General features: G+C 45.5%; 2 protein-coding genes across 3 annotated transcripts in view; both read left to right on the forward strand.

The window, feature by feature from the left end:
- Positions 1–841: 841 nt before the first annotated feature.
- sgpp1 (sphingosine-1-phosphate phosphatase 1) lies at positions 842–17,873 on the forward strand. The gene is made up of 4 exons (XM_034577483.1): positions 842–1,471; positions 1,526–1,953; positions 9,377–9,466; positions 15,978–17,873. The coding sequence occupies exons 1-4, from the start codon at positions 1,129–1,131 to the stop codon at positions 16,527–16,529; spliced, it is 1,413 nt and encodes a 470-aa protein (XP_034433374.1). The 5' UTR covers positions 842–1,128; the 3' UTR covers positions 16,530–17,873.
- The window catches only part of wdr89 (WD repeat domain 89), a 22,565-nt gene continuing 613 nt past the window's right edge, over positions 4,927–26,878 (forward strand). The window contains exons 1-3 of one of the 2 annotated variants that reach the window (XM_034577507.1): positions 4,927–4,931; positions 5,895–5,906; positions 26,036–26,878. The exon at positions 26,036–26,878 is cut by the window's right edge and continues 613 nt beyond it. In XM_034577507.1, the coding sequence (XP_034433398.1) occupies positions 26,048–26,878 (831 nt within the window). In that variant the 5' untranslated portion in view covers positions 4,927–4,931; positions 5,895–5,906; positions 26,036–26,047. Of the gene's footprint in view, positions 4,932–5,894; positions 5,907–25,081; positions 25,346–26,035 lie in introns of those variants that run through there. The other variant, XM_034577506.1, reaches the window with a different exon arrangement.

Here is a 26,878-nt window from a genome sequence, read left to right on the forward strand (position 1 = left end):
TCTATCTATCTATCTATCCAGGCTTCATAGTAAGTGTGGTAACGTTACGTCATGACGTCATGCACACGTTCAATGTTATTGTGCGTGCGCGCCAGAACCCCTGGTGCCTTCAGGTGCGCTGAAATAACTCGAACATTAGAGAGTTGAGTCCTGATGCATACGAGCCCATCGACAAACTACAAATTAATTGCGATTCATGACTAAATGTTCCTCATTTGATCAATGTGCTGATTGATTAATTGATTGATTGATCGATTGCCTGGTTTGAATAAATGTGTAAGATTTGCCATCACAACCAATCAGAGACCACGTATGCCATACAGTTTATGACATAACTTATATCTTATTAACCCTTTCCAAGTGCTTTTTCCTCATCTCCCGAATATCGCAGCATGTCAGAGAGAGAAGTCATGGTCACCCTGCGGTAAACGTAATGTAAACATCATTGCAGCCAAATCCAATAATAATTGAAGTAACTGGCGACCACTTTTTCAAATGTAAAAAAACAACAGAAAAAACCCCAACATGCCTCCATAAGGCTCCTGTGGTGTCATCCAAGTGCCCGGAAGCCCCAACATTCATATTCAACTAGAAACGGCGTCATTACACCGTGTTTTTAGTCTAAATGTTCTCTGGAGCCACGTTCACGGGTTGTCTGATAGGAGTCCATTTTATATAAACGCAGTCCATTGCAGTGCTGAGTTTAACTGGAGATAAAAGCACGAATCAGACTTGTTTTGTCACTTTGAGGCGATAACAAGATGATTTGTAGCTGAATGGTGATATTTCCGACAGTCGGTGAAGGCAGCACGTCGGGGGCGCGCTCCCCGGGTCTGTCAGTCCCGCACTGAGCTCACACGGCGGAACCTGAACGCACCAGGACCGAGACACTGGCCGGTCAGTCCGTCACCGTCCGGGAGGAAAACAGCCGTTACACGGGTCATCACCGGCGTCGCACCGACACCGGGGCTTTCAACACGGTTCCGGCTTCACTTGTCGTGATGCGCGGGTTAGCCAGCTAACGTTAGCCGGAAAACTAGCATCCGCCGCTCGGGTGTAAAAGTAGCCGGGTCCGAGCTCCTGTCCTCGGCTGCGTGTGGGCGAGTCAATCGGATTAAAGTCGGGGCCATGGAGGCGTTGCGTTACCTCCAGGACCCGCACCTTGTCGCCCGCTTCCAGAACATTTGCGGGGTTCGCGGGAAGTTTTCTAGAAGCGTCGCTGCCGCCGACAGCAGCGGGGCAGCCGGGCGGACCGGCTCGCACAACAACGGGGCATGTAGTCACCACACCGCCGGGGAGAAGGAGGGTGGAAAGCTCCCCTCCAGTGGAGCTGGGGACGGGGACTCGGTGAGAGTGGCGGCCGCCGGGGGTCGGAGGAGGATTACCGGGGCTGATGATGACAAAGGCCACGGGGATGGATGTGAAAACGCTCCTCGGAACGGGGCGCCCCTGTGCGGGGGAGCCGCGGGCAGTGCGGGCAGCAGCAGCAGCCTCCCCGGGGCTGGAGCCGCGGCTCAGGGCGACGGCAGCGCGCACTGTCCGGGGGAGTTCGGTGACGGCGACCCGGTTGTTGTCTCCACGGCGAAGCCCCTCCGAAGGAACTCTCTGACGGGGGACGCCGGGCAGGAGTTCCTGATCGAGAACCGGTTCCTGTTCTACCTCTTCACGTTCGGAACCGAGCTGGGCAACGAGCTGTTCTACATCACCTTCTTCCCCTTCGTCATCTGGAACCTGGACGCCTTCGTGGGCCGGCGGCTGATCATGGTGTGGGTGTGGGTCATGTACCTGGGCCAGTGCACCAAGGACGTGATCGGGTGGCCGCGGCCCGCTTCCCCGCCCGTGGTCAAGGTGGAGATGTTCTACAACTCGGAGTACAGCATGCCGTCCACACACGCCATGTCCAGCACCGCCATCCCCTTCTCCCTGTTCTTCATCACCTGCGGCCGCTGGGAGGTACGGTACCTTCTCCTCATCCTCACTGTTTGGTCTAGAATCACTTTAACTCCAGGTTCTTTCAACAACCAGGTCCAGACGTGACAAACTTCTAGAGAAACACAACAGTTCCCACAACTACTGTGCAGAGAGAAATCTCAATTTTTAAAGGTGCAGTGTGTAGAATGTAGTGGCCTCTAGTGGTGAAGTGTCATGTTGCAGCTGAACGCCCCTCACTTCACCCCCACCTTCCAAACATGAAACAAGAACCTGTCGTAGCTTCAGTCGTCATCGCAACTCAAAAGATGTTTAGTTTGTCCAGTCTGGGCTTCTGTAACAAACATGGCTGCCTCCGTGGAGAGGAGCCGCTCCTGATGTAGATATAAAGTTTTTAAATATAAACGGACCATTTCTGGAGTAAAGAAAACAACAATTCGTACAATTTAGATGAAACACACCAGTGAAAACATCACTAGCATACTTTTATATTCAGTTTCTGCCATTTGACCCTTTCACCTAAAGAAAGACGTCCGTCCTAACACGACTCGCTGTCTCACCGGTGACAGTCTGAAGGAGAAGTGGACATCGGCCACTTCCCCTCCTGATTTCTCCTGACAACGTTTCCTCCGATCTTTCGCAACCTCCGTTCTCCTCGTTCCGTGCGAGCGAAACCAGAAACGATCGCTTGACATCAAAATATATACCGCAAAGCATCATGGGTGAGAATTGAAAATCGCTGCTGACCTTTCACCTCCTTACTCAACCAGTTGTAACCTCAAGACCCTTGAACAACTTTTTATTGCAATGCTTTATGAACTACGCAACTTAATTTTACACTTCTGTAATTGCTTAAAAACGTTATAATCAGCCCTGTTAACAGCTCCATTTAAAACTTAATTAATACGAACATTTTACACATTAAGTTTATATCAGTCTTAACTTTTCGTCTTTTATGCTGAGTTTATACTTGTTTGTGACTAAATGTGACACGTGCACGTTCAGGTGAGCGCTTGTACACAAACTAAAAGACTCTTTGGTCTTATTTCCATTAAGTATTTATTCTGTTGGTTATTGTTCAATGTCACTAAACGTGCAAATTGTTACAAACCAGTGAAAAAATGTCCACTACGTCTTCAAATGTCTTGTCGGTCCAACATATCCAAAGTGATCCTGAGCTACAGAACTTAAATATACATAAATCCTAAATCCCTAAGACGTTATTATCAAACCCTCATAACAAAGACATTTAATTGAGGTTTGATATTTTCCAGTTTAACTTTATAATAAAAAGGAAAACATAAAAAAAAACAACCACGTGTACAGAACTTGAATCAGGAAAACAAACATGATTTTTTTTTGTCCATCTTTTCTGATGTTGTTTATTCTGAGTAATAAAAGTTTGAAAGGTTCATATCTGCAGATTGCTTATCTGCCAGCCGATAACTCGGCTCTTCTCTCCTTCACCCACTTGGCTTTCACTCGTCCTCATGGTGGTGATATCAGGTCGGCTTTGTTTAAGTGTAAAACATCAACAGTAATATATCCGTGTCAATGTAGAAAAGAGGCTTTAGATGTTTCCTCCAGTCCCACATCCCCACTGCCAACTGGTGCCACAGGATCACAGAGACTCTGCCCTCTGGAGTCCGTCCTCTGTCTCCTGAGGCTTCGTCATTAACAGTTAATGAGTGGCCGGCCCGGGAGATACAGTGACAGCAGCCAGTTCACTGTGCACTCGGTGTACGACACGGGAATCGAACTCGCTGTTGGCCACAACAACACGACAAGTCTACAACCGTCTGGTGTAAAACTCAAAGGATTAAAAACACCGAGACCAGACAAACTGAAGATTCAGCAACTATGTTAGGAATTGATCAAACGTGCAGTTCGCTGGTTTTACACCTTCTCATATTTGAATATCTGCTGATTTATTTAGTTGATTTAGATGAAGAATTTAAATGTGAGAACTTTGGCAGAAGTGTTTTGACATTTTATTGATCCACATCATTATTCGCTGCTTCTCTCCTCTTGTATAACTCATCCAAAGAGAGGAAACCTTGGACTCTCTGTCCGCCTCAGTTGCTCTTTGGCTCAGCCTTATATCATCATTACATTTAACATTCAGTGTTTGAGTACGTTAACCCCTGAGTCGTAACATTTGATTTACCAACGTGTTTCTCTAACAGTTTAAACTCTCCCAGTTCAGGGGAACTTGAACCTTGTGTTTTTCTGTTCAAATCCGTAACACGTGCCTGAATCACTGGAATATCACTGGTGCGGGAATTTAGTTTTAACAAACCAGTCTGTGTTGTTCTTTGCTTCATCTCCTCCTATTCTCTTGGGAGGAACAACACTCAATTGTGTCTAGTCTGTAAAAGCCAACAGACAGTCTGTGTAGTCCACCTCCATTGTCCCTCTGCGTGTCCACACAGTGAGGAACATGAACAACAACCTGCAGGAAGTCCACTTGCTTCTTATTGGAATGAGAAACTCCAGCGATGTTTGAGAGCAGAGCAGATTGTTCCTCTGTGACCAGATCCGTATACACTCGAATACAGAAATTTAAAGATCTGAAATCTACACAAACTGCAGAATCCGGGGGCTGTTAACCAGAGGACGTCTTGGGTGGCCCGGTCACACTTTGGGCACGTTCAAGCTCAAAAAAAAATTCTGCAGTGTTGCCACAGTTTCCGGGTTGAAAGACATGTTGTGCAACGAGCTCTGGGGAACGTGTCCTAATGTCTGGTGGGCGTGTCAGACGTGTTGCCAGATCAGCAACAACGTGCATGTAAACCCCACCGTGTTGAAAAGGTAGTGGATTCCAAACCTCTCTTCAGTTTGGTGTTCACATCAACTGAAGATGTTGGAAGCTGCTATTCCAGACGACAAAAGCAGAGACTGTCATAATAATGATGATAATAATATATCTCATGTGGCCTCGAGCTTTAAACTCCAAGGTACCCAGTCCAGTTCCCATCATGCTTTGCCACATTCTCCAGAGAGTTTCTTGGTGTGTAACAGTCCTAACTTTGCTGTGTGTGGCAAAAAAAGCGGTTCGTGGGATCACTGTGTCGTTTGAATCCCAGCAGGCCAGAGCAGAGGTGGGATTGATTTATGGCACTGTGCCGCCCCGTCTGTTCGCCAGAGGAGGAGATAAGAGAGGCGACCCCTGACCCTCGAGTGTGGGACTCGGAGATAAGACTGATTCAGAGTCCGTATCTCTCTCCTTTCTCCTTAACGTCACTAAAGGTCTCTTTCTATGCATCAAACTGAATTTACAATCAGATAAACAGTTTGACGTTTCCCAATCCACGGCTCGCTTAAACACTCGGAAAACAAATGAATCTCTGTTCAGGGGTTTGAAATACAAACAACTGACCTGCTCATGTGGAACAACAGATAAGAGACTTTTAATTTGTTCTCAGCTGTCACCCTGACTGGGATGACGAGAAACGCTGACACCTACAGGCAACAAGGGGTGTTGCAACAGATTACGCAAAGCAGCAGGCCCCCGAGCGGAAAGGGGCCCCCGAGCGGAAAGGGGCCCCCGAGCGGAAAGGGGCCCCCGAGCGGAAAGGGGCCCCAGAGAGGCTGATTACATCTGTCCCCAGCCGAACCCCCAATGTCGCTCTATCACTGTTAATGAAATGATCAGATCCATGGTTCAGATCCATGCATGCCACAGTTAAATGGGTGTTTTCTTGGTCCATGTATGCTGAGGCCAGAACTGTGCACGTTATGTATCCGTTAAAATGTGTTAATGTTACCTGACGGCCACCGAAGGTTCTCCTGCCCGATCAGAAGGAGAGGAGTGAGGGGAGGGTTAATTATTTGGTGTCAAACTACAACCTGAGCACCAGATGTCACTAGATTCTGCACACTGGTCCTTTAACTCTTTCTAAAGGCTTGTGAAGCCTGCAAAGCATCAGCCCGTCCCATCTCAGCCGACATAGTGCACAGCCGAGAAAGTGGTTGTTGTAAAAGCTACGTAATCCAGAAGTTGAGAAAACGGTTCATCCTGCTGACCAGAGGTCCGTCTCTGACCTCCTCTGCTGCAGCCGCTCTGTTTCCTCTCTGATTCTCTGCCTTGGCCGACTGGTCTGAGCAAAGCAGGAATGTTTGGATTTGGATGAGCTGCAGTCAGAGACGGTCCCCTCCCATCCCTCGCCTTCGCCCAGCTCAGACAATAACTCGAGCCAGATGTCTCGACGGAAGATAATCCAAAGAGTGAAGCAAGGGAGACGACCAGGGAAAGAGAGGAGCAGTTCAAGGAGAGGGAAGGAGGCGATACAGTAGAGGATATTAGACAAGATGAGACTGGAGGGAAAGAGGTGGAGAAAGAACAGAGGAGAGAAGTGGTTAAAGGCGTGGAGAGAGGATTAATCCGGAAAAGTGATGGAGAGGAAAACAATAAAATCGACTACAGGGCAAAGAGACGCCTGGAGAGGGAGATAAGAGGGAGAGATGAAAGAGTGTGAAAAGAGGAGGAATGAAGTGATAAATCGCATTGGACCAGATGAGGCAACATCACAGGATGAGGCTTCTTTAAGTTCTTGTTATGTGGTTGAGTTAAGCCAGAACAGAATCCTCTTGGTAAACAGGCTTTGTGTTCGACTTCCTCCCTCGAGCGGGAACATCAGGTGGGATCACTCCAGCTGTTCCCTCAGTCATGGATGAGCTCAACAGTCCAGAGTTTCCACGTCAGGTTCAGTGTTTTCACTCAAAGTTGAGATGAATAGTGGTTGAGGCAGTTTTTAATGACAAAGAGACAAGAGTTCTAAGATTTGAATTCATGTGCAGAAACAAAATGTTCAGACGCAGCTTAGTTTGAACGAAGTAAAGGAGACGCACCCTAGAAATTAAGATATGAATTCATTCATCACTGTCATCCTAACCCGAACATTTGTCTTCAGTATTTACACATTTTCATATTATATGATTCGCTCCATGTCCTATCATCTAACATGGAGGAGGCATTGATAATGACCGACACGTCAGCCAGCCACGCAGTCATGTCGTCCATCTTTTTGTATGTTCTATGATTCAGTGCAGAAGTACGCTCCAATGCAGAAATATAAACCAAGCATATTATATTTACGCTGATAGGGTGCTCTGTGTGTGTGTGTGTGCGTGTCACGTTAGCGAGCTCAGAGCTAACCGTGCTCTGAGGCTAACAGTCAATAAGCAGTGAGCCTAGAACCACAAGCCACACAAGAAACACACCACGTCCATAAAGCCGTGCATGAGGCGGCCGCGGCAGCACCACTGTGGTCACGGGCTTGAGGCCAGAGCGAGCATGCAAACACGGCCGTGGGACCCCGGCGACTCTGTTTGCACACGGCTGAGATGTCCACCATGTTTGCAGATGGTTTCCTCAGTGTTCCCCCTCCTCTGCTTCCCTCCCTCTCCCCTCTGACTCTCAGCTGGTTTGATCCGAGCCTGTCGGGCAGCAGCTCCTGACTCAGCTTCACAGCTCATCCACGGACATGAAGATGCTGTTTCTCAACCAAAGTGTCCCTCCAGCGGACCTGGTTTGGAAAGGGCTGTCGAGAGTTTATAATTAGCAGGGTCAAGTGCAGCGGTTGGAGATTCACCTGTAACAGACTCACAGGAGTCTCCTGTTGCAGGTCTGACACATCAGCCTTTGATTAAACCTTGTGTTGTTTAACCCTCGAGTGATCTCTCTCTTTCCGGGTGACAATAATCTTGTACGTTGTTTCGGTTCCTGAAGACCAAACGATGATGTTTTTACCCAGTTTGATTTTACTGTGTGTGTGTGTGTGTGTGTGTGTGTGTGTGTGTGTGTGTGTGTGTGTGTGTGTGTGTGTGTGTGTGTGTGTGTGTGTGTGTGTGTGTGTGTGTGTGTGTGTGTGTGTGTGTGTGTGTGTGTGTGTGTGTGTGTGTCGGAGTAAGAGAGAGAGAGGTAGGTAGATAGAGAGGAGTCAGGAGTGCCATTCAACAGACGATACACCCCCTCCCCCAAACGCTGTAAGGTCTGGGAGTCACGGTGATGTCATTTATGTGTGTGTGTGTGTGTGTGTGTGTGTGTCTGTGTGAATCTCTCAACACACAGGAGCCACAATGAGGAGAACAAAAGGCTTTTTAGTGAGTGTGCAAACCTCAGCAGCAGCAGCAGCCTCTCATCCGTCATCTCTTCTTTTCTCTCCTCTGTACGGCTGCGCTCACGCTGCCCAGCCTGCTCCCAGCTCCTCAACCGCTGCTTCATATCCACAGCTGATAATGGAATTGTAGAAAAGTGTTTAGAGTTTTGTGTTTTTGTTTACTGCACATTGGCACCGGCGTCTCGAGTGTCGTCGTCTTTCCAAGTTGACGTCTTCCACGTGCACGGCTCCTCTGACAGTTGTATTCTTACGTCATCAACCAGTTCACACAGTCCTGCATGAGAATCTCCTGCTGTATTCTCACATGTGCTGACTCGGACATTACAGAGGTTTTACCAGAGGCTGGCGGAAGAAACTCCAGAGAATGTCTGCAGCACCTGACTCAGACATTTGCGTTCTCACACACAGCCCCGCCCCCCCCGGATAATTTCAGGTTATTATTATGAGTTAAGTGCAGGTTTGAAAGCAGCTTTAAAGTGACGCAAGACCCGTTCATCTCACTGCTGCGTCGACGTGTCTTTGTCGAGCGTTGAGTCATGCGCCTCATGTCGGTCTCACGGCTCTGGGTCTGATTTTGAGGCGTGTGACTTGCATCAAAAACCGAAGAACAGTGACTCACTGTGGCTGTTTGCCATTGATCATGGTTAGAAAACAAATGATCTGAGTCACATGAGGGAAATCAGATCTGACTCTGGACATTTGTAGCTGCACAGTGAATCCAGCCTTCAGATTTCAGTCCCTCCCTTCTCTCTTTGCTACAGGACAAGTACATTTGATAAGGAAACAGCTGAATTGCTGAAATATTTACGAGCTCCTCTGAGTCAGATAATCATTCTGCAGCATTTGCTCGAGGCTGGTTACGAACCGCACACTGAACAACGTGTAGCTGAACGTCAGGCTCGTTCTATAGGTCACAATAATTAACATGCAGCAGTTGGAAATGTTCGCTTGGATGCAGCAACGCATTATCAAGTATTATTGCATAATACAAAAATGACACAAATACAAATTAAGATTTTATTTTAAACATAAAATGCAAACATAAATACACACATAGAAAAAATGTTTTGTATTAATGCATAATAACATAAATGCTGATTTACAGATTAGCGTGAAAATCATCAGGCTCTAGTTTATATTTAACTTTTATGGAGTTACCAGTGAATCACAGAGGAATTGATGGATTCATTAATATTGGAAGTTGCTAGTTTGCTCTGGTTCCTTCAGGTTTAAGTTTTTTCTGCTGTTGATTATATATTATAATATATATTATAAACCTGTCTGACTTCTACTTGATGATCGTCTCCTGTCCCCCCCCCCCACAGTACCCGTTCCCACTGGGCCTGAGTCTGGCTCTCTGCTGGTGTCTGTTGGTCTGCGTCAGTCGAATCTACATGGGAATGCACTCAGTCCTGGTGAGTCTGAACACACACACACACACACACACACACACACACACACACACACACACACACACACACACACACACACACACACACACACACACACAGTGCCAGCGTTGCCACCTGCAGTGCCAATGTAGCGTCACTGTGTGTTTGAACATGATAGCCGACCTGCAGGAAACACTATCTGACCTGCGGCTGCTCCAGAACCGGGTCTGCAGCAGCTTCTGGTGTCAGCAGCACAATCACCAGAGTAACTATAGAACAACACAACACAGAACAGCTGCTCATGTGAAGATAAAATAATGAGGGCGATTCCACAAACTGTGTTCAGGAGGTGGATGTGATAAACTTTGCTCATCATTCTGCGGCCGTGAGGCTCAAACATCACAGGGAAGTAGCACACACACACACACACACACACACACACACACACACACACACACACACACACACACACACACACACACACACACACACACACACACACACACACACAAGCGAAACACATTTTGAAGCACTACACTCTCAGTCTTCGTGTGGTGTGATCAGCAGGCGGGATGTGAAACAGGAACCTTTCCACCCGCTGATTTACGCAAGAGGTCGAATCTGAACTTGTGGAAATAGTTTTGTTGACCAGTGTCCACCTGCTGCTCATCCGATAAGTGCAAAGACGATCGAGGAAACGTATTTTACTCTAAATTAAAATACTAAATATTAACTGTATCCTCCTCTTTACTTTGGCGAGGCATCACGTCCTCGACATGCTTAGGCCTGTACACGTCCGTGCTCAGCGCAGATGTGTGTGTGCGTGAGGGAGGGAATAAAAGGCAGCAACTCGCAATTCATACTGGAAAACAGTTTGGCCCACAGCAGAGCTCAGCTGGATGAGATCACTGCTGTTACGTACAGGTGCTGTCACGAAACACAGAATCCAACACCGCCGGGTGGGTGTGTTTAAACCTCAGGTTCCCCAGCAGCTTTACAGTATTTCTCCCAGTCTGGAAACCACCCTCTGGTTGTGAGAGAGCGACGGTAACAAAACACACAAAGGGAAAGACAATGTGAGTGTGCTCACTTTACCTGTTAAGTTCCTCGGTGTAAAGTTAACAGCCGTCATGTGGGAGTTATGGAAATGGAATTGAGGCTTCATATGTTATCGTTTAACCATAAACTTTAGTATAAATAAGTATAAGTACAAATAAACACAAATACAAGCACATATATACAAGTGGAACTAAGAAAATGTGTTTTCAATTTGAAATTCAAACATAAATGCACATCTTCTCTGCATTGATTATTCTGTACAACAAAGTCTCTATATAGGTTTTAATAACCAAGGCAAATTCCAGGTAGGTGTAAACCTACTTGGCAATAAATACTTCTGATTCTGATTAATGGTTAATCATTAACACTGATACTGATATTTCTGTGAAAGGCTGATATCAGCCAGTGTTTAAGGAGTTGACACTTTGACATCTGCAGTAAAACCCCGGCACTCTAACACACACGTCCTGAGTTCAGTGTGAACAACGTGGAAAAATTATAATAATTCACACTTTTGCCAAATTAGAAAGAAAACACTGAAAAGGATAAACGACAGCATCGAGCATTAAACTATAACAGGTTGACGTGACTGTGCTCTTTAACAGGACAATGGGAATATGAACTCATGTAAACGTGATGTCTCTTTCAGAATAAGGTCTGCGGTCAGATTTTTGGTGTCCATGTAAACGTAGTCACTGAAAATAGTCCGGTGTCGACTGACCTGCAGTAAACAGCCCCGATCAAATCAACCGTGTCTATTGGACGACTTTTCTTGTTTTTATCCAACATCACTGTTGTCATCAAGTTTCCGGACCCCCTTCCGTTTCTCCTCCAGACGTCTAGAGGATAATAAACTCAAAGGTTCTGAATTTACTTCGACTACGTAACTTTAAGGAAGAACATGTTCTCCACAGATTTGTCTGTGGTGTTTTCTGTCCTCCTGTCGGTCACATTAACCTCGTATGGCCTTGTTGGTAAATGATGTCACTCGGTGCGCTGTTGGGGTTCGAGTTGTCTGTCGTCGGGGCAACGGTCTCCGTGGTCACGGCTGTGTCACGGTGATTGAAGGACGGTGGTGAGGGACCAGCCGTCATGACATCATGCTGGCTCTGCTGGCAGATACTCTACAGAAGGTAGCTCCACATCAGAGGCTTCTTCTTAAAGGACTTTCTGTGGCTGCCCACAGGTGGCGTCCACCTCAGGAACCTCAGACACATGCGTCTGCCCACGCTGTCTCTCACCACCACTCGCTGCACCATCAGAGACAATATTCCTGTTTCAGATAAACAAGACGTGACCTAGAAAAAGTTCTACAATGATTAATTCAGCTGTTTATTAGATTTACGATTCACAGTGAGTAAATTATAACAAAGGTCTGAGTCATCCTGCACTGAGCGAACAATATATCACTTACACAAACTAGTGTGTGTTCATGTTCCTCACACAGTCTTTCAGGTTGTGAGAGGAGCACTCCGCTGTTTGGTGGAAAGCCGTGTGGTTAGTCCCAGGTTTGTCGTCGTTGATGCTCTGTAGTAAGTCGACTAACTTATATTTGCACCTTATCTCTTATATTTGTTCGTTCGTTTGTCTACGCAATAGAACCTAAAATAATCCACACACCACTTCTCAAACAATGTAAAATACTGATGGCATGCAAAAGGTCAAGCAGAACTGCCTTGTACTGTTTGTGGTTACACATTACTTTAAAAACACAATGTAGTTCTAAGCTGATATCATTTGTTTCTAGAAGCAGGGAATCTGTCTCCTATCAAAGGCCATTTCAGTTGTTCTCACATCCTTCCAGAGGAAACACATACATCCCTCTAACCTCTTTAACGTGATGGTTAGAATCGCTTCTCAAATTCTGAATGAGAGTTCAGCTTTTAGTTTTGAACTCTCTCACCACGGAGCGTCTTCTTCCTCTAAGGCTTCTGGGGATGAATGGATGTTTATTAGATACTGGAGGTTAGATATTTGTATCCCGTGGAAGTGTAAGTCCTTCTGAATCTAATAACATGTCTATTATTCTGAATGGACAGAATTGACTCCAGTTCTGACTCCAGGAAGAAAGAGTGTGAACTTCGAGATGGTGAGAGCACGAATCAGCTTCGTGTTTTCTTTAACCACCGCCTTGTTGAAAAGAAGATGTCAGAAACAGCCGGTTTGGGTGGAGACCTCGGAGCTGACGCAGTGTGCGATGGCTCAGAGTGTGGGGCGACGTGCACAGAGCTTATTTCCACCTGATAACACGGCCTGATGTTTGCTCTGAGGGCTGGAGGCCGGGGAGGTCGGCCCATGTGGGGACTGCTGTGTTTCAGGGAGCCATTAGCGGTCGGCTGTGCCAGGCCTGCTGGGCACTTACTGTGTTCTGGAAATCATCACAGCCATCGGGACAACTTCCTCCTCCTTTGTTCTGCAGGAAGAGCTCGGAGACAAAAGCTGCTCCGCTGATGATGATGATGATGATGATGATGACAAACCCTTTGATTGAAGCACGAATGAGCTCTCTCCCTCTCACTCTCCCTCTCACTCTCTCCCTCTCACTCTCCCTCTCACTCTCTCCCTCTCACTCTCCCTCTCACTCTCCCCCTCTCACTCTCACTCTCCCTCTCTCACTCTCACTCTCCCTCTCTCTCTCTCTCTCTCACTCTCCCTCTCACTCTCACTCTCTCACTCTCACTCTCTCTCTCTCACTCTCACGCTCCCTCTCTCTCTCTCTCTCTCTCTCTCTCTCTCTCACTCTCCCTCTCACTCTCTCACTCTCACTCTCCCTCTCTCACTCTCTCTCTCTCTCTCTCTCTCTCTCTCTCTCTCTCTCTCTCTCTCTCTCTCTCTCTCACTCTCCCTCTCACTCTCACTCTCTCACTCTCACTCTCTCACTCTCACGCTCCCTCTCTCTCCCTCTCCCTCTCTCTCTCACTCTCACTCTCTCTCTCTCTCTCTCTCTCTCTCTCTCTCTCACTCTCCCTCTCACTCTCTCACTCTCACTCTCACTCTCCCTCTCTCACTCTCTCTCTCTCTCTCTCTCTCTCTCTCTCTCTCTCTCTCTCTCTCTCTCTCACTCTCCCTCTCACTCTCCCTCTCACTCTCTCACTCTCACTCTCTCTCTCTCACTCTCACGCTCCCTCTCCCTCTCTCTCCCTCTCCCTCTCTCTCTCACTCTCTCTCTCACTCTCTCTCTCTCACTCTCACGCTCCCTCTCCCTCTCTCTCCCTCTCACTCTCTCTCTCCCTCTCACTCTCCCTCTCACTCTCTCACTCTCACTCTCTCTCTCTCACTCTCACGCTCCCTCTCCCTCTCTCTCTCACTCTCCCTCTCACTCTCCCTCTCACTCTCCCTCTCACTCTCTCTCTCTCCCTCTCTCTCTCTCTCTCTCTCACTCTCCCTCTCACTCTCTCACTCTCACTCTCTCTCTCTCACTCTCACGCTCCCTCTCCCTCTCTCTCCCTCTCACTCTCTCTCTCACTCTCCCTCTCACTCTCTCTCTCTCCCTCTCTCTCTCTCTCTCTCTCTCTCTCTCTCTCTCACTCTCCCTCTCACTCTCTCACTCTCACTCTCTCTCTCTCACTCTCACGCTCCCTCTCCCTCTCTCTCCCTCTCACTCTCTCTCTCACTCTCCCTCTCCCTCTCTCACTCTCCCTCTCCCTCTCCCTCCCTCTCACTCTCACTCTCAGTTCACCGTGCTTTTGTTTGATTTCCTTATTAAATGACTCAACTCCAGACGAGAAGAACAGTTTCCACTCTTATTTGTAACTTTAACTAGTGATGCAGTCCTGCTGTAAATCCTCCATGAAGGTGGTTTTTAGTGAAACTGCCTCTGATTCAAACTAATGGTTGTTTTTCTTGGTCTTACTCGGACGTAGCGTGAAGATTTAAGGCACATTCATCACTGTCTGACATCTTATACTAGATGATGTGCAGTTGCAGCTACATTGAAATACAGTTGCTTTGCCTGGACCACATGTTACAGCGTGGGCTGCAGAGGCTGTTATCATTCTGCTGTCCATGTGTTGTGCAATCATGTAATGGAAGCTGATAGCAGGATCCATTAAGTCATTACGTGCTCCAGAGGAACATCAGTTCAGGACTGTTAGTGGTTCTGTTTCCACTGAGGCCACAATATACACACTCATTTATTTTCATTGTCAGATACTTTAGGTAAAAGCTTCTCTGACATGACGTGAGCTGAGCTGTTCCTCCAGCCGTTCCTTCTGCTCTTGTTCTCTCTGGATGTTTTAGGTCCTTGTTCCAGAGCTTCCTCTGCTTGTGTCAGCTGAGGAGAAAAAATTACAGACGGACGCCTGAAAAGCTTTCACTCAACACGTGTGTGTTATTGAGCGAGAGAGGGCAGCGTCAGTTTGCAGCGGTTGGAGCGATAAATCTCTGTAACCTTCAGAGAGGTTTTCCTGTCTGTTATCTCGCGGCTGAGTTCCCGTTAACCGCTCACAGTAAAACGTGTCCTTGTGGTTTCTCCGCTGGAACACGAGAACCCGCTGAGCCGTCGCCAACACGTGGGGGCGGCGCTGCAGCTCTGGCCCTCGGCTCAGGTTAATGACTGACGGGCATCAGGGCTCATATCAGGGGCAGGAACCCTTTTTCTGATGTGGGACGATTTTTACAACATCCTTGTCAATCACTGAACTGCTTGTCTGATGTCAGATGGTAGTGATGATGATACCAAGCATCGCCCTCTGTAGTGTCATTTCCAGATTCATAAAATTAGTAAAGTAATTGGATTTGTCGCAGATGTAAATAAGGAATCTTGATAAACTGTATAATGAAAATCAACAGTGGATTTTCTTTTTTTAGTGCTGATAGCGGGTAGTTACTAAAAATAATATTTATAATTAAGATGGTGACCAGATGCAATAAGATTTGTTATTTTAATATGATTTATATTAATCCACATGTCTGTTTGTATCAGAGCAGGAAACAAACTGTCAGTTTGCTGCTCGGCTCAATTAATAAACTGTGGTTACGACCTTTGAGTTTGTGTCCAGAGGTCACCGCCGGGCTGAGCTCACTGATTTCCTGTTTCCTGTCAACAGTCCTCAACTTCCTTCATCCATCACAAGGAAATGCATCAACAAATATTTATCTCAAATGATTCTTATCTGGTTCAAATGCTCGGGAACCTTTCTGACATTGACTCATTTGAATACAGTTTGTTTTGAGTGTATTTGAACTGTAACGTCACAAGTCCCCATCCATCCATTATCTGCACCGCTTATAGAGATAGAGATAAGCGGAGTCGAGAGATGAAGCAAATCCCAGCTGACATTGAGCGAGAGGCGGAGTTTACTCTGGACAATCAGCAGTTTATCACAGGGACAATTAAGTCTGATAAATACATTACAAGCCCTCAGAGGTCATGTTCTGTTCACCTTGTTTTTACATCATCAAATTAAAACCAAACGTATTAGAAACATGAAGACTCTCAACATCAGGGAGATAAAACTGTTTCTGTTTCCTCCAGGACGTCATAGCTGGTGTCCTGTACAGTGTCCTGATCCTGCTCGTCTTCCTCCCAGTCCTGGACCTGATTGACGGCTTCAACCTGACCTGCCGCTATGCGCCGCTCACCATCATCTCCCTCCACCTGGGCCTGGGCCTCTTCTCCTTCACCCTGGACACCTGGAGCACCTCGCGGGGCGACACCGCTCAGATCCTGGGCACGGGGGCCGGCGTGGCGCTGGCCTCCCACGTCAACCACTACCTGGGCCTGCTGCCCGACCTGACGCCGGACCAGCTCCCGTTAGCCTTTCCCGCCCTCAGCGTGGGCCTGGTGGGTGCGGCCCTGCTGCGGCTAGTCGTGGGAGTCCTGGTGCTGATGGCCTCGCGGGCGCTGATGAAGGCCATTACCCTCCCGCTGGTGTGCCGGGTGGTCGGTGTGCCCAGCGGGGACGTGAGGAAGGCCAGGCAGCACATGGAGGTGGAGCTGCCCTACCGATACATCGTGTACGGGGTGGTGGGCTTCAACGTGCTCTTCCTGGTCCCGCTGCTCTTCAGCTACGTGCAGTTCTCCTGACTGGACGTCGGCTCACTTCATGGTCACTGAAACGGTGAAGTGACGCTGCAGAACTTGACCTGCTGCTGTTGTCAGATCAGTTCCGCTGCTTCTTTTCATCTCAAACCACTTCCTGTTCCAGAGGCAGCTGCGTTGAGGCCAGAGAAGATGAATTAAAGCCTCAACAATGATCCGCTGCCATTTTATCAGTTTCACAGTTTTTCCTCCTGTTGGCTCAGAGTCACATTCAGAACGGACTGAACAGGAGCCGCTGTTCGCTCCTCACAGCGTCCCAGTGTTCGTCCTGAGGACCAGGACGTTCTGTAGATTTAACCTTGACCCTCTCCACCCGCGGTCGACTTTTCTTTAGATTTATTTAAAATCCAACGGCTCTGGTCTGAAGCCAGGAGACGCTGCTCCTCCTCCTCCCCCTCCCCCCCCCCCCTCCTCCTCCTCCCCCTCCCCCCCCCCCTCCTCCTCCTCCTCCTTTTCCAGCTTTATTCATTTTACAAGCAACAAAACAAAAATAACTTTTTCACAGTGGCCTCTGAAAGACTGAAAATGCCACTGATTGCTACTGATAGATGACCTGTGTCTATTTACTTTTTTATTAATCCTATTATTATTATTTTTAATAAGGCCACAGACAAAGAACCATACGGGTAACAAGACATTTACATTTATTTGATGGACCAGTGTTGCAGTTTTTGATGTGAGGCTGCAGCTCACGATTATTTTCATCCACATTAATCTGCTGATTTTCTTTTCAGTTCATTGTAATCTGAAACATTGATTAAAAAAAGAAAAGGATGCAACCTGAAAAAGATATATTTGATTAAAAAAAAGAAAAGACTGAATAGTAAAATCAAAAGCTCAACTTTAGCGTCTGAACTTTCTGGTTCTTTGTCTGAAGCTTCTGGATATTTCTATTCGACCTTCCTCTCTTTTGTCTCACGTCTCAAAGCAATAAGATGATTTTATAATAATTCCTTTTTCCTGTGTGGGAGTTTGTTCGAATGCGAAAAGGTTGTTATCATTTCCTGTCTCAACTAAGAGACAGATTTCCTTCAGACCTTTTGGGAATCGAACGTTTCTCCCTCGAGGCGTTTGACCGCACGTGTACAGTGTTTTCTTAAAGGGCTCCTCCCACTCTGTCTGCTCTGTTTACTCCTCCTGTTCGACCGCCGCCCTGAGACTGATCGACTTGTCCTGTGAGCTGACAACGAGAGAAGCAGCGACGAGGCACATGTCTGATCCAGAGGGAAGTTTGGGAAATGTACAGAGAGGATTTCAAGATGTTTGTGTTTTAACACTGTAAAATCCGATTGGTGGTTTGATAACGTGGAGCTGTTCTCGGTAACACGCGTCCACTGTGCGGGGGAGAGTTTCATCGTGTCCGGAGGGAGGAGACAACGCTGCTGTCAGGAGACGAGGGTAGGGAGACAACGCTGCTGTCAGGAGACGAGGGTAGGGAGACAACGCTGCTGTCAGGAGACGAGGGTAGGGAGACAACGCTGCTGTCAGGAGACGAGGGTAGAGAGACAGAAGACAGTCAGGACGACGAAGGGAGGAGCATCAAAATATATATATTATTCAAAAATGAGATTTTTTTTCAATCTCACGTTACAGCCTGAGATGGAATTGTGTTTAAAAACGTCATAATTCCAAGCATACTTGAAATATTTCAAACATGATGAACAGGACTTGTTCCTGTGCCGCTGAGACGTGATCAGTGAGTCTCTTTGTTTGCCAGAGATTTGAAGTTGTATACGTTTCACTCCCAGAATCCTTCATGATTCAAGCAGCTGTTTGTGTAACGTACAAACAACACATGTCCCCTCAGCGTCCCCGTGGAGCATCCTCTCCTCCCGCCGTCGTCACGGTGATGAAACTCCCTCTCTAATGTAGATTCACTGGTCGAGTTCGGACCAATATTTCACTTTGAGTTTTTTTGTGCTTTACTTCGGTCTTCTCTGGTTGTACGTGTAGATTCCAGCAGTAATCTATTACAACACTCGTTTGGACCCTCATGTTCTGTTGGAGTTGAAAGGACAACACAAGGGTCATGAACTCACAATTCTCTCAGTTTGTGTCGGTGTTCTGATCCTGAATCTGCAACGATATTCCACGTCCACACACACACACACACACACACACACACGTGATGTCATGTCACTGATCGCTTTCGAAACCCTGCAGGGAAAACGTTTTAATTACAGTCAAATTCCACATTTGGGTTCAAAAAAGTTAAATTTCAAAATGACAGAAAAGATTTGGAAATACAGTAACTGACCTTGGTTAATAAATACTTGAATTTGAGTCAAAGAAAATTCAATATTCAAGGTTCATTCATTCACTTATAAGCTGAAGGACAAAAGCCACGAGTTTATTCTTTTCTCCTCTTTGTTATTTTTTTCATGATATAAAAGAAAATGTGATTTCAGTTGTCAAACAACTTCAGAAACTTAATTTGGATGAAAGAAGTTGAGTCCCAGTTGTGAGAATTGGTTCAACAGGTGAAACTACAGATCGCTGTGATCGTGGACTTTCATCAGAACGTGGCTCAGACACACGAGTTCGATTCCTTCTGTTTTTAAACGTTTCTCTGACAGTTTGTCCTGAATCTGTCCTCGAGGAATTAACCCAACATCTGGACGAGGCCTGATGTGTCCTTCACTCTGGGAGAAAAACCTCCTGCTGAGTATTCTCCTCTGCAGCAGCTGTGGCTGAAGTGCCTTGCTCCAGGGCACTGGCAGGACTTTACTGTTTTCCAGCTGGTGACGTGTTCAGGTGCTTAATTTGAGCACAGCAGTTTGAGCAGGAAGCTTTTTATTGTTGTTTCTTGTACACGGTACTGTCCTAATATTATAATATTAATGCACTGTTCCCAGAATGCACTGCCCCCCCCCCCCTCGAGCCGGGCACAAAGGGTGAAGTTGGTCCTGAATGTCAGTATTTTGTAATTTTCCTGTCATTTCCTGATGGAGAAATATTCAAAATGTTCAGATTTTACCACTAAATGAATGAAAGTTCCTTTAATCAGCAGATTGTCCTTTTAAACCAAACTACAAATCCAGGTTTAAAAATTCTTCCTCCCATTTGTTAAGAATAAAAGCCAGAAGCCGCAGATGGAGCAGCTTCACCTGAGGGTTTGTCCGGCTCGTCTCACGTCCTGTGGCCTCGCGCACACGGGTTCGCTCAGATCGTTGTGGTGTTTTGTCTGAATGTGGTTTCCTCTCTGCAGCAGTGAAACCAGACGTGTTTCGATTGACAAAACACACAACCTCTGTTCGTTCTATTGTCACTTTATAAGGTTCGTTGTTCTGTTGGTTAATCCCCAGGTTGTCAGGGTAACAAAATAATTCCAGAGTTTGGTTTAAAATCTGCACGTTTAATTCAGCCAAAATCGATTTGTGTTGTGAAGTTTTTGACACAAACTCGTTTTGTTAGGACGCCGTAGTGATCAGAGAAATCAACAGGAGGGAAACACTTTTTCTTTTTGTGGTATTTATATCCTGACGCTGTTTCCTGCAGGTGGAGGAACAATCAGGAAAATCAGATTGTCAGACGAGATTAAAGCAAACATCCTGACGTGTTTCTATTGTGAGGGCTCCCCGCCAGAAAGAGCGTTTCCACAAGAACACGTTCAATTCACCGGTGTGTTAACCTGTGTGCGTGTGTGTGTGTATTTGTTTGTGTGTATTTGTTTGTGTGTGTGTGAAGGATTCAAATTTGTTTGGTAAATTTACAGAATTTGTCATTTTGTTTGTTACAGTTCAACATGATGTAATTTGGTCAAATTTAGAATTAGAATACATTTTGTTTTATAATGTGACATAATCCCAAATTTTATTATGTTAGTAAAATCACAGATTTTGTTATGATCCTAAATTTTGTTATGAAATTTTATTGAGAATATTAATCCTAAAAATTATTTGTTGTTATTCCAATTTTAGATTTTGGTAAAATGTCAAATTTTGTCATAATCCTACATTTCATTATGTCACGTTAGGATTTTATTGTATAATTTATAAAATTCTAGAATTGGTTATGTAGTAGAATTTCAAATTATTCTCCGAAACAGTATTTATTTGACATTTGTTATAAAATTTTATAAAATCTCTAATTTAATTTATCATAATCCTAAACGTTCTTTTGGAGAAATTTGGCTATTTGGCCAATTTCCAAAATCGAATGCAAATTCTGTTATCAACATTATTTTAGACACGAGGCAAATCCTAAAAATTGTCTCTACTGTTCAATCACTATCATCACATTTTTACCAGATGGTAGTTTTTATAAAATTCTAAATTTGATAAAATTTTCATTATAATCCAAAAGCAAAATAGTAGCACCCTGTATGTTTAAATGAGCTCAGATCATTGATACAATGAGGGAGTTTATTAGTCATTACATTATATTTAAGAAAGTTAACTTTATTAGCTCCCCTGCGCCCCCTGGTGGCCGCTCTCTACTTAACGACACTTCTTTGTGTGTTTCTGAGACGTTTTTCCGACTGAATCTCAGAGAAATGACTTTTTATATGAAATTCTTTCTGACCAAATATCCGCTGGTTGAACCGCGTAGCTGCGGCTCCGTTAGCTTGACGTTAGCTTCCGTTTAGTGCCTTTGTTCAGGACAGGGAATGTTTTTACCTTTCACGTGAAAACTCCTGACGTCTCCTCTCACGCTCTCTCCTGTGGGTTCGCCTTTTGCACTTTGTAGCTGCAGACACACGTTTTCCTGTGTAGAGAAAAATAGATAAATAAGTAAAAACATTTCCTGGTAAATGTCATGAAGTTTTATACTGAAGGTTTAAAGCAGATTGTCAGTGTTTCCTACTGTTGCTTGGTTAGTTTTTTTATTCACTCACGTAAGCAGCAACTGTAGCTGAAGTCCTTTTTGTGTTGAAGTATTTTTATTTTAACCTTTGGACATATTTGTGTTCACTCGCATGAAAAAAAAGTTTAAATGAGTTTTGACCTTTTTTTTTTACAACCCCCCCCCCCCCCAAAAAAAAACATCCTCCCATTGTTCATCTGTTTGGTTTGAGAAGTTTTATAATGTTTAAAACGTTAAGTTCCAAAATACAGCACAAATTAATCTGTAAAAAACAAGTTCTACGTTCCTTCATTTGCGTCGGTCTCATGTTTCACTTCACATCCGACTGACGGGAACTTTTCAAGATCTTTTCTAGTTTCACAGTATTTTTTTTTTTTTCATATCTACAGATTTTATTGTTGGATTTGATTTGATTCAAAATTTGGCTCCAAGTTGTCTGATTGTTTGTGTGGAAAATAAAAAATGATGTTAAAATAATTCAGCTGCTGATGTTTGGTCCCCGTCACTCAGATGCTGCAAACGCTGAATAAATAATTTACCTTCGTAAAAATAATACATGAATTGGTTTTTTTTTTCAAATAAATAAAAATAACTGTCTTAATATAACTTGTGAACTTTTAATTTGCATGTTACCAATAAAAAGTATTTTTGAGGTTGGTTCAATGATTTTCTTTTGGCAGTGTAGATAATATACAGTTTATATACATTAGATAATATACAGTTTATATACAGTAGATAATATACAGTTTATATACATTAGATAATATACAGTTTATATACATTAGATAATATACAGTTTATATACATTAGATAATATACAGTTTATATACAGTAGATAATATACAGTATATATACATTAGATAATATACAGTATATATACATTAGATAATATACAGTTTATATACAGTAGATAATATACAGTATATCCGACTGGGTCCTTAACAATACACATGATAAGTGTGAAGTTGATATGAACAGTTCTGGAGATTCGTGAGCATCAGACAGACCGACAGAGATTTGTGGAAGTAATAAAGAGATTGATCAATATCTGATGATGTCAGCAACTTGGCAACTAATTTACTAAACGCTATTTTGATGGCGTTCACAAGAATTCACCCAGTGTTCCTATATAATATGCAATAAAACAATATAGGACCCAGAGGTAAGTATCAGTCCTTCCTCTAAACATGTTTTTTAATCAAGATCCATAAATGATTCTCGGACAAATCGAAGAAAATGTCAAAGAACGCCGATCTCACAGCGTTAAAGAAAGTCGTGGATCTGTTCCGATATTGAATGGATTCTTTTTTTGGGTCGCATCCCACCACTTGACAAAATTTAGTTTTTAGTTTTTGTGTTATCCGGCTGACAAACAAACAAATACAGAAGAAAATGAGATTTTAGGTTTTTAGAAATGAGATTTTTCCAGGTTGATTTTCAAACTGTCGAAGCGTTGACGGCTGCTCGGTGGTGAAACCCCAACACACACAGACTGAATCACAGTACGTTTATATTCAACCTAACAGTTATGTTTGATAAGCCACAGAATAATCATCTGAATTTAAATGCACATTGAGACGATGTTGGTTTTAAAAACTCACCCTGATGTCAACGTTTGAATCTCGTTTCAAAGTCTAATTGTTTCCTGTGACGAGTCGCAGGCTGAGACGTCCCGCCGTTTTTTAAATTCTGATTCACAAGCGGCAGTTAGCTAACCAGCTAACGTGATGCTAGCTGTATCCACCAGGCTCTCAGCTGTCGAGGCCCCTGCACATCATGGTTTTTCCTCGTCACGTAACAGAGTTAAGAACCCGTCTCTTCCCTGGGGTTCATGTTTTCTTGCCTCCTGCTGCAGGGCCTCCTCGTGGAGCTCGCTTTCAGTCTGTGGGCGACGGTATGAACTTCTCCTCCGGGCACTGAGCCGGAATCCAATCTGTGACGGAGCACATGTGGCTATGCGTGTTTGAATAAGACCACGAGGGGTTTGGGATGACGTGGTCTCGTCAGCGTTTCTCTGCACTCGGTCCCCAGATGGCGATGTGGTGACGGTTTGTCAGTGGACGACCAGTTTTCCACTTCACTCTGCCACAGCTGCAGAGGAGGAGACGGACTCCAGCTGCCGACACCAGGGAATCACAAGCTGAAAATGACTGAAGAGGAAGAAGTGAACCAGAGAACCAGAGACACCTGCTGCACCTCAGCACTGTGCACGTCTGGTTAATCACTCCTCTGTGGAACAAGTGGAATATTCAGGACCACTCATGTCAAACTAGAGGCAATGAAAATGTGAGAGTCCTGTAATGAACAGCGTGCAGCAGGTGAAGACAGACGGCCGCTCCTCCCTTTGCTCTCTCAACAGTCTTCGTCATTAATTCCACAACGTGAGGGAAACTTTCCTCTGAGTGTGGAAACGACTGCATCACGTTATTTCTGCAGATTTTCCAGCTGCACACTCAGTCTCCAGCGTCTGAGCGTCACCCAGTTCCCTGTCAGGTTCCTGGGAGACGACGTGTCGCTGTGTGACGCTGAGCGTTTCTCCTGCAGGAAGCAGCCATTCAAAATACTCTGATTGGCTGTTTAACTCTGTTTTTACAACTGTTTACATGCGTAGGAGACGATTCTGCAGCAGCAGTGTGGATGAAACCTGAGCTGGAGCCAACGAGCGGCTGTGGCTCAGGGGGTAGAGCGGTCGTCCTTTGACTAGAAGGTCGTTGCCCCCTGTCCTCAATGCACATTAGAGAAAAGTGCTGTTTGAATGTGTGAACTCTCCATTTGTTATGGCCTTAAATGTCCGGACAGTCACACCCAGCTCTGCCTCGGCCCCCTGCAGGTTTCTATCATTTCTCTGAAGCGTCAGTGGTTGGTCAGTGGTTGGTCAGTGGTTGGTCAGTGGGTGTGAATGAGGCCTGAAGCTGCAGGTGAAGTTTTCAAACGTGTGAATCAATGACAAGTGAAAAGGTTTGAGCTTCGACATCAGAACCCGAACCTACAACGAGTCACAGTTTGGTTTCTTGGCGTCCGAAGGTTTTAAAACGTCCTGATCTTCAGTTCCTCTTCGTCCCGAGGCACCGAGGTTCGGTTGGATGTGTTCGTGTGGGACTGAGCTGCTCCTCTTCAGATGTGGGTCAGACAGGAAGCTTCAGTCCCAACAGGCCTCGTTCAGCCACAGAGCTGCTGCTGCTGCCGCCTGCTGGACGACGGAGACTCTGCACTTCTTACTGGTGATTTAAGACTTTGTAGAATTCTGTCACAAAACAGACGAGGAAATAAAACGTTGAGTCACTGATCGAGTTATAGAGAATGAAGATGAATCATTTATTCTTCTTTCTGCTCCCTTTCATTCGAGATTAGAGATTTTGTGTTTGCATTTAAATTGATTGGTCGATGAATGAAATAAACTTATACATATAAACTCTGCTGCTCACTTCTATATTTAACTTCATCATTTTTCTTTAAAAAATTTAATGTGGGTATTTGAACCAAACAAGATTCTGATCAGACTCATATATGACTTCAGTTTATGAAGTTATCTCATGTTTCTGCCATAAAAAAATATAAATGAAAACGTAAATAAAATATAAATGTAGTAAATGTAATATAAATTAGTATTTTATTAATATATTACAATGATTATTATAATTATAATGTACACAAATGAATCACTGAAGGTAAAAAAATATAATAATCAATCAAAACAAAATAAATGGAAACGTCCCTGCAGCAGCGGAACCATTTATCCAGAGCGAGTTCTCAGCCGGATGAAGATACTGTGACACCACGTGAGTCCTCCATGTGTGGAGTCAAAGTAACGTGGTTACGATGTTAGAGTAAATCAGACGAGTTTAAATTAACGTTAACTGCGTTAATCTCGTTAAATGCGTTAACTACGTTCGTGACGTGTTGGTGGAGGAAAGTGTTTTTTAAAGATGGCGACGGACGCGTCCGAATAGTTTTCGCTGGTTTTAACTCCGTTTGTCGACATTTCCACAGAGAAGGTGAGTTACACAACAACAACACACAACTACACACCTTTAACAACGCACAACAACACGACACAGTAAGAACATGACATCACACACAACTGCACAACCCACACACAACTAGACACATATAACAACACACAACAACACGTATATAACAACACACAACAACACAGTAAGAACATAACATCACACAACAACACACATATAATAACACACAACAATACACAAAGTATCTACAACACACACACAACAATACACAACACACATATAACAACACAACACAGTAACAACATAACATCACACAACAACACATAATAACACACAACAATACACAAAGTAGCTACGACACACACAACAATACACAACACACATAACAACACAACACAGTAACAACATAACATAACATCACACAACAACACACATATAATAACACACAACAATACACAAAGTATCTACAACACACACAACAATACACAACACACATATAACAACACACACAACACACAACAACAACACAGTAACAACACACATCACATGTTGAAGCAACAGTCTCCCCCCCCCCCCCCCCCCCCCCGCCCCTCCAGTCCTCACACCTGGACGTCTGTCTCTGAGCGTCTGTGGTTCAACCACATCAGGACGATCTGTCTTGAAGCTTTTAGTCGTTAACTTGTGTTCCTGTTGTGTCTCCTCCTTCCTCGTCAGTGTGCCTCTGTCATGGAGTGTGTGGAGGAGAAGTTTAAAGGTCTGTCCATCGCCCGGCGCTCTCGTCCAGTCGAAGCCACCTACCTGCTGCACGTGGCGCTGCAGCCATCGGACCTGCTGGCAGTGTCCTGCTCCAACTTCACCATCCAGCTGCACAACAAGCACACTCTCACCCGGGTGGGGGAGCACCGGGGACACACCGCCCCGCTGTGTGGGGTCACCTTCGCCCACAGCTCCCCGGACCTCCTCTACTCTGGCTCTGCCGATGGGACGGTGCGGGGGTGGGACGTCCGCCGTCCCGGGACAGAAGCGGTCCAGATGTTTAAAAGTGACCCGTCGCACCTCTACTGCAGCTTCGACCTGAGCTGCAGCGACATGCTCCTGTGTGCCGGCACGGAGAAGGTCAGCGAGGACAGTTTTCTGGTGTTCTGGGACGCCAGGAAACCGGGCGGTGGGCTTCTGGGGTCGTACTGTGAGTCGCACAGTGATGACATCACACACGTGCGCTTCCACCCCAATGACAAAGACCGTCTGGCTTCTGGTTCCACAGACGGCCTGGTGAATGTTTTCGACCTGAGCCAGGGCGCGGAGGAGGAGGCGCTGCTGGCCACGTGTAACGGCGTCTCGTCCACTGGATCCGTCTGCTGGTCCGGAGCAGGTTACACTCAGCTGCTGTGCCTCAGCCTGGACGAGGGGCTGCACCTGTGGGACCTGAGCCAGCTGGACACCGAGGAGCCCCTCGCCGTCTTCAGCACCTGCGACGCTCGCAGCCTGACGCTGCTGGAGGACGGGGGAGGCGTGGATTACCTGGTCGGGGGGACGTGGCTGGAGGAGACTCAGACG

The sequence above is a fragment of the Hippoglossus hippoglossus genome, chromosome 22 (assembly GCF_009819705.1).
Source record: "Hippoglossus hippoglossus isolate fHipHip1 chromosome 22, fHipHip1.pri, whole genome shotgun sequence".
In the NCBI taxonomy this organism is placed as follows: Eukaryota; Metazoa; Chordata; class Actinopteri; order Pleuronectiformes; family Pleuronectidae; genus Hippoglossus; species Hippoglossus hippoglossus.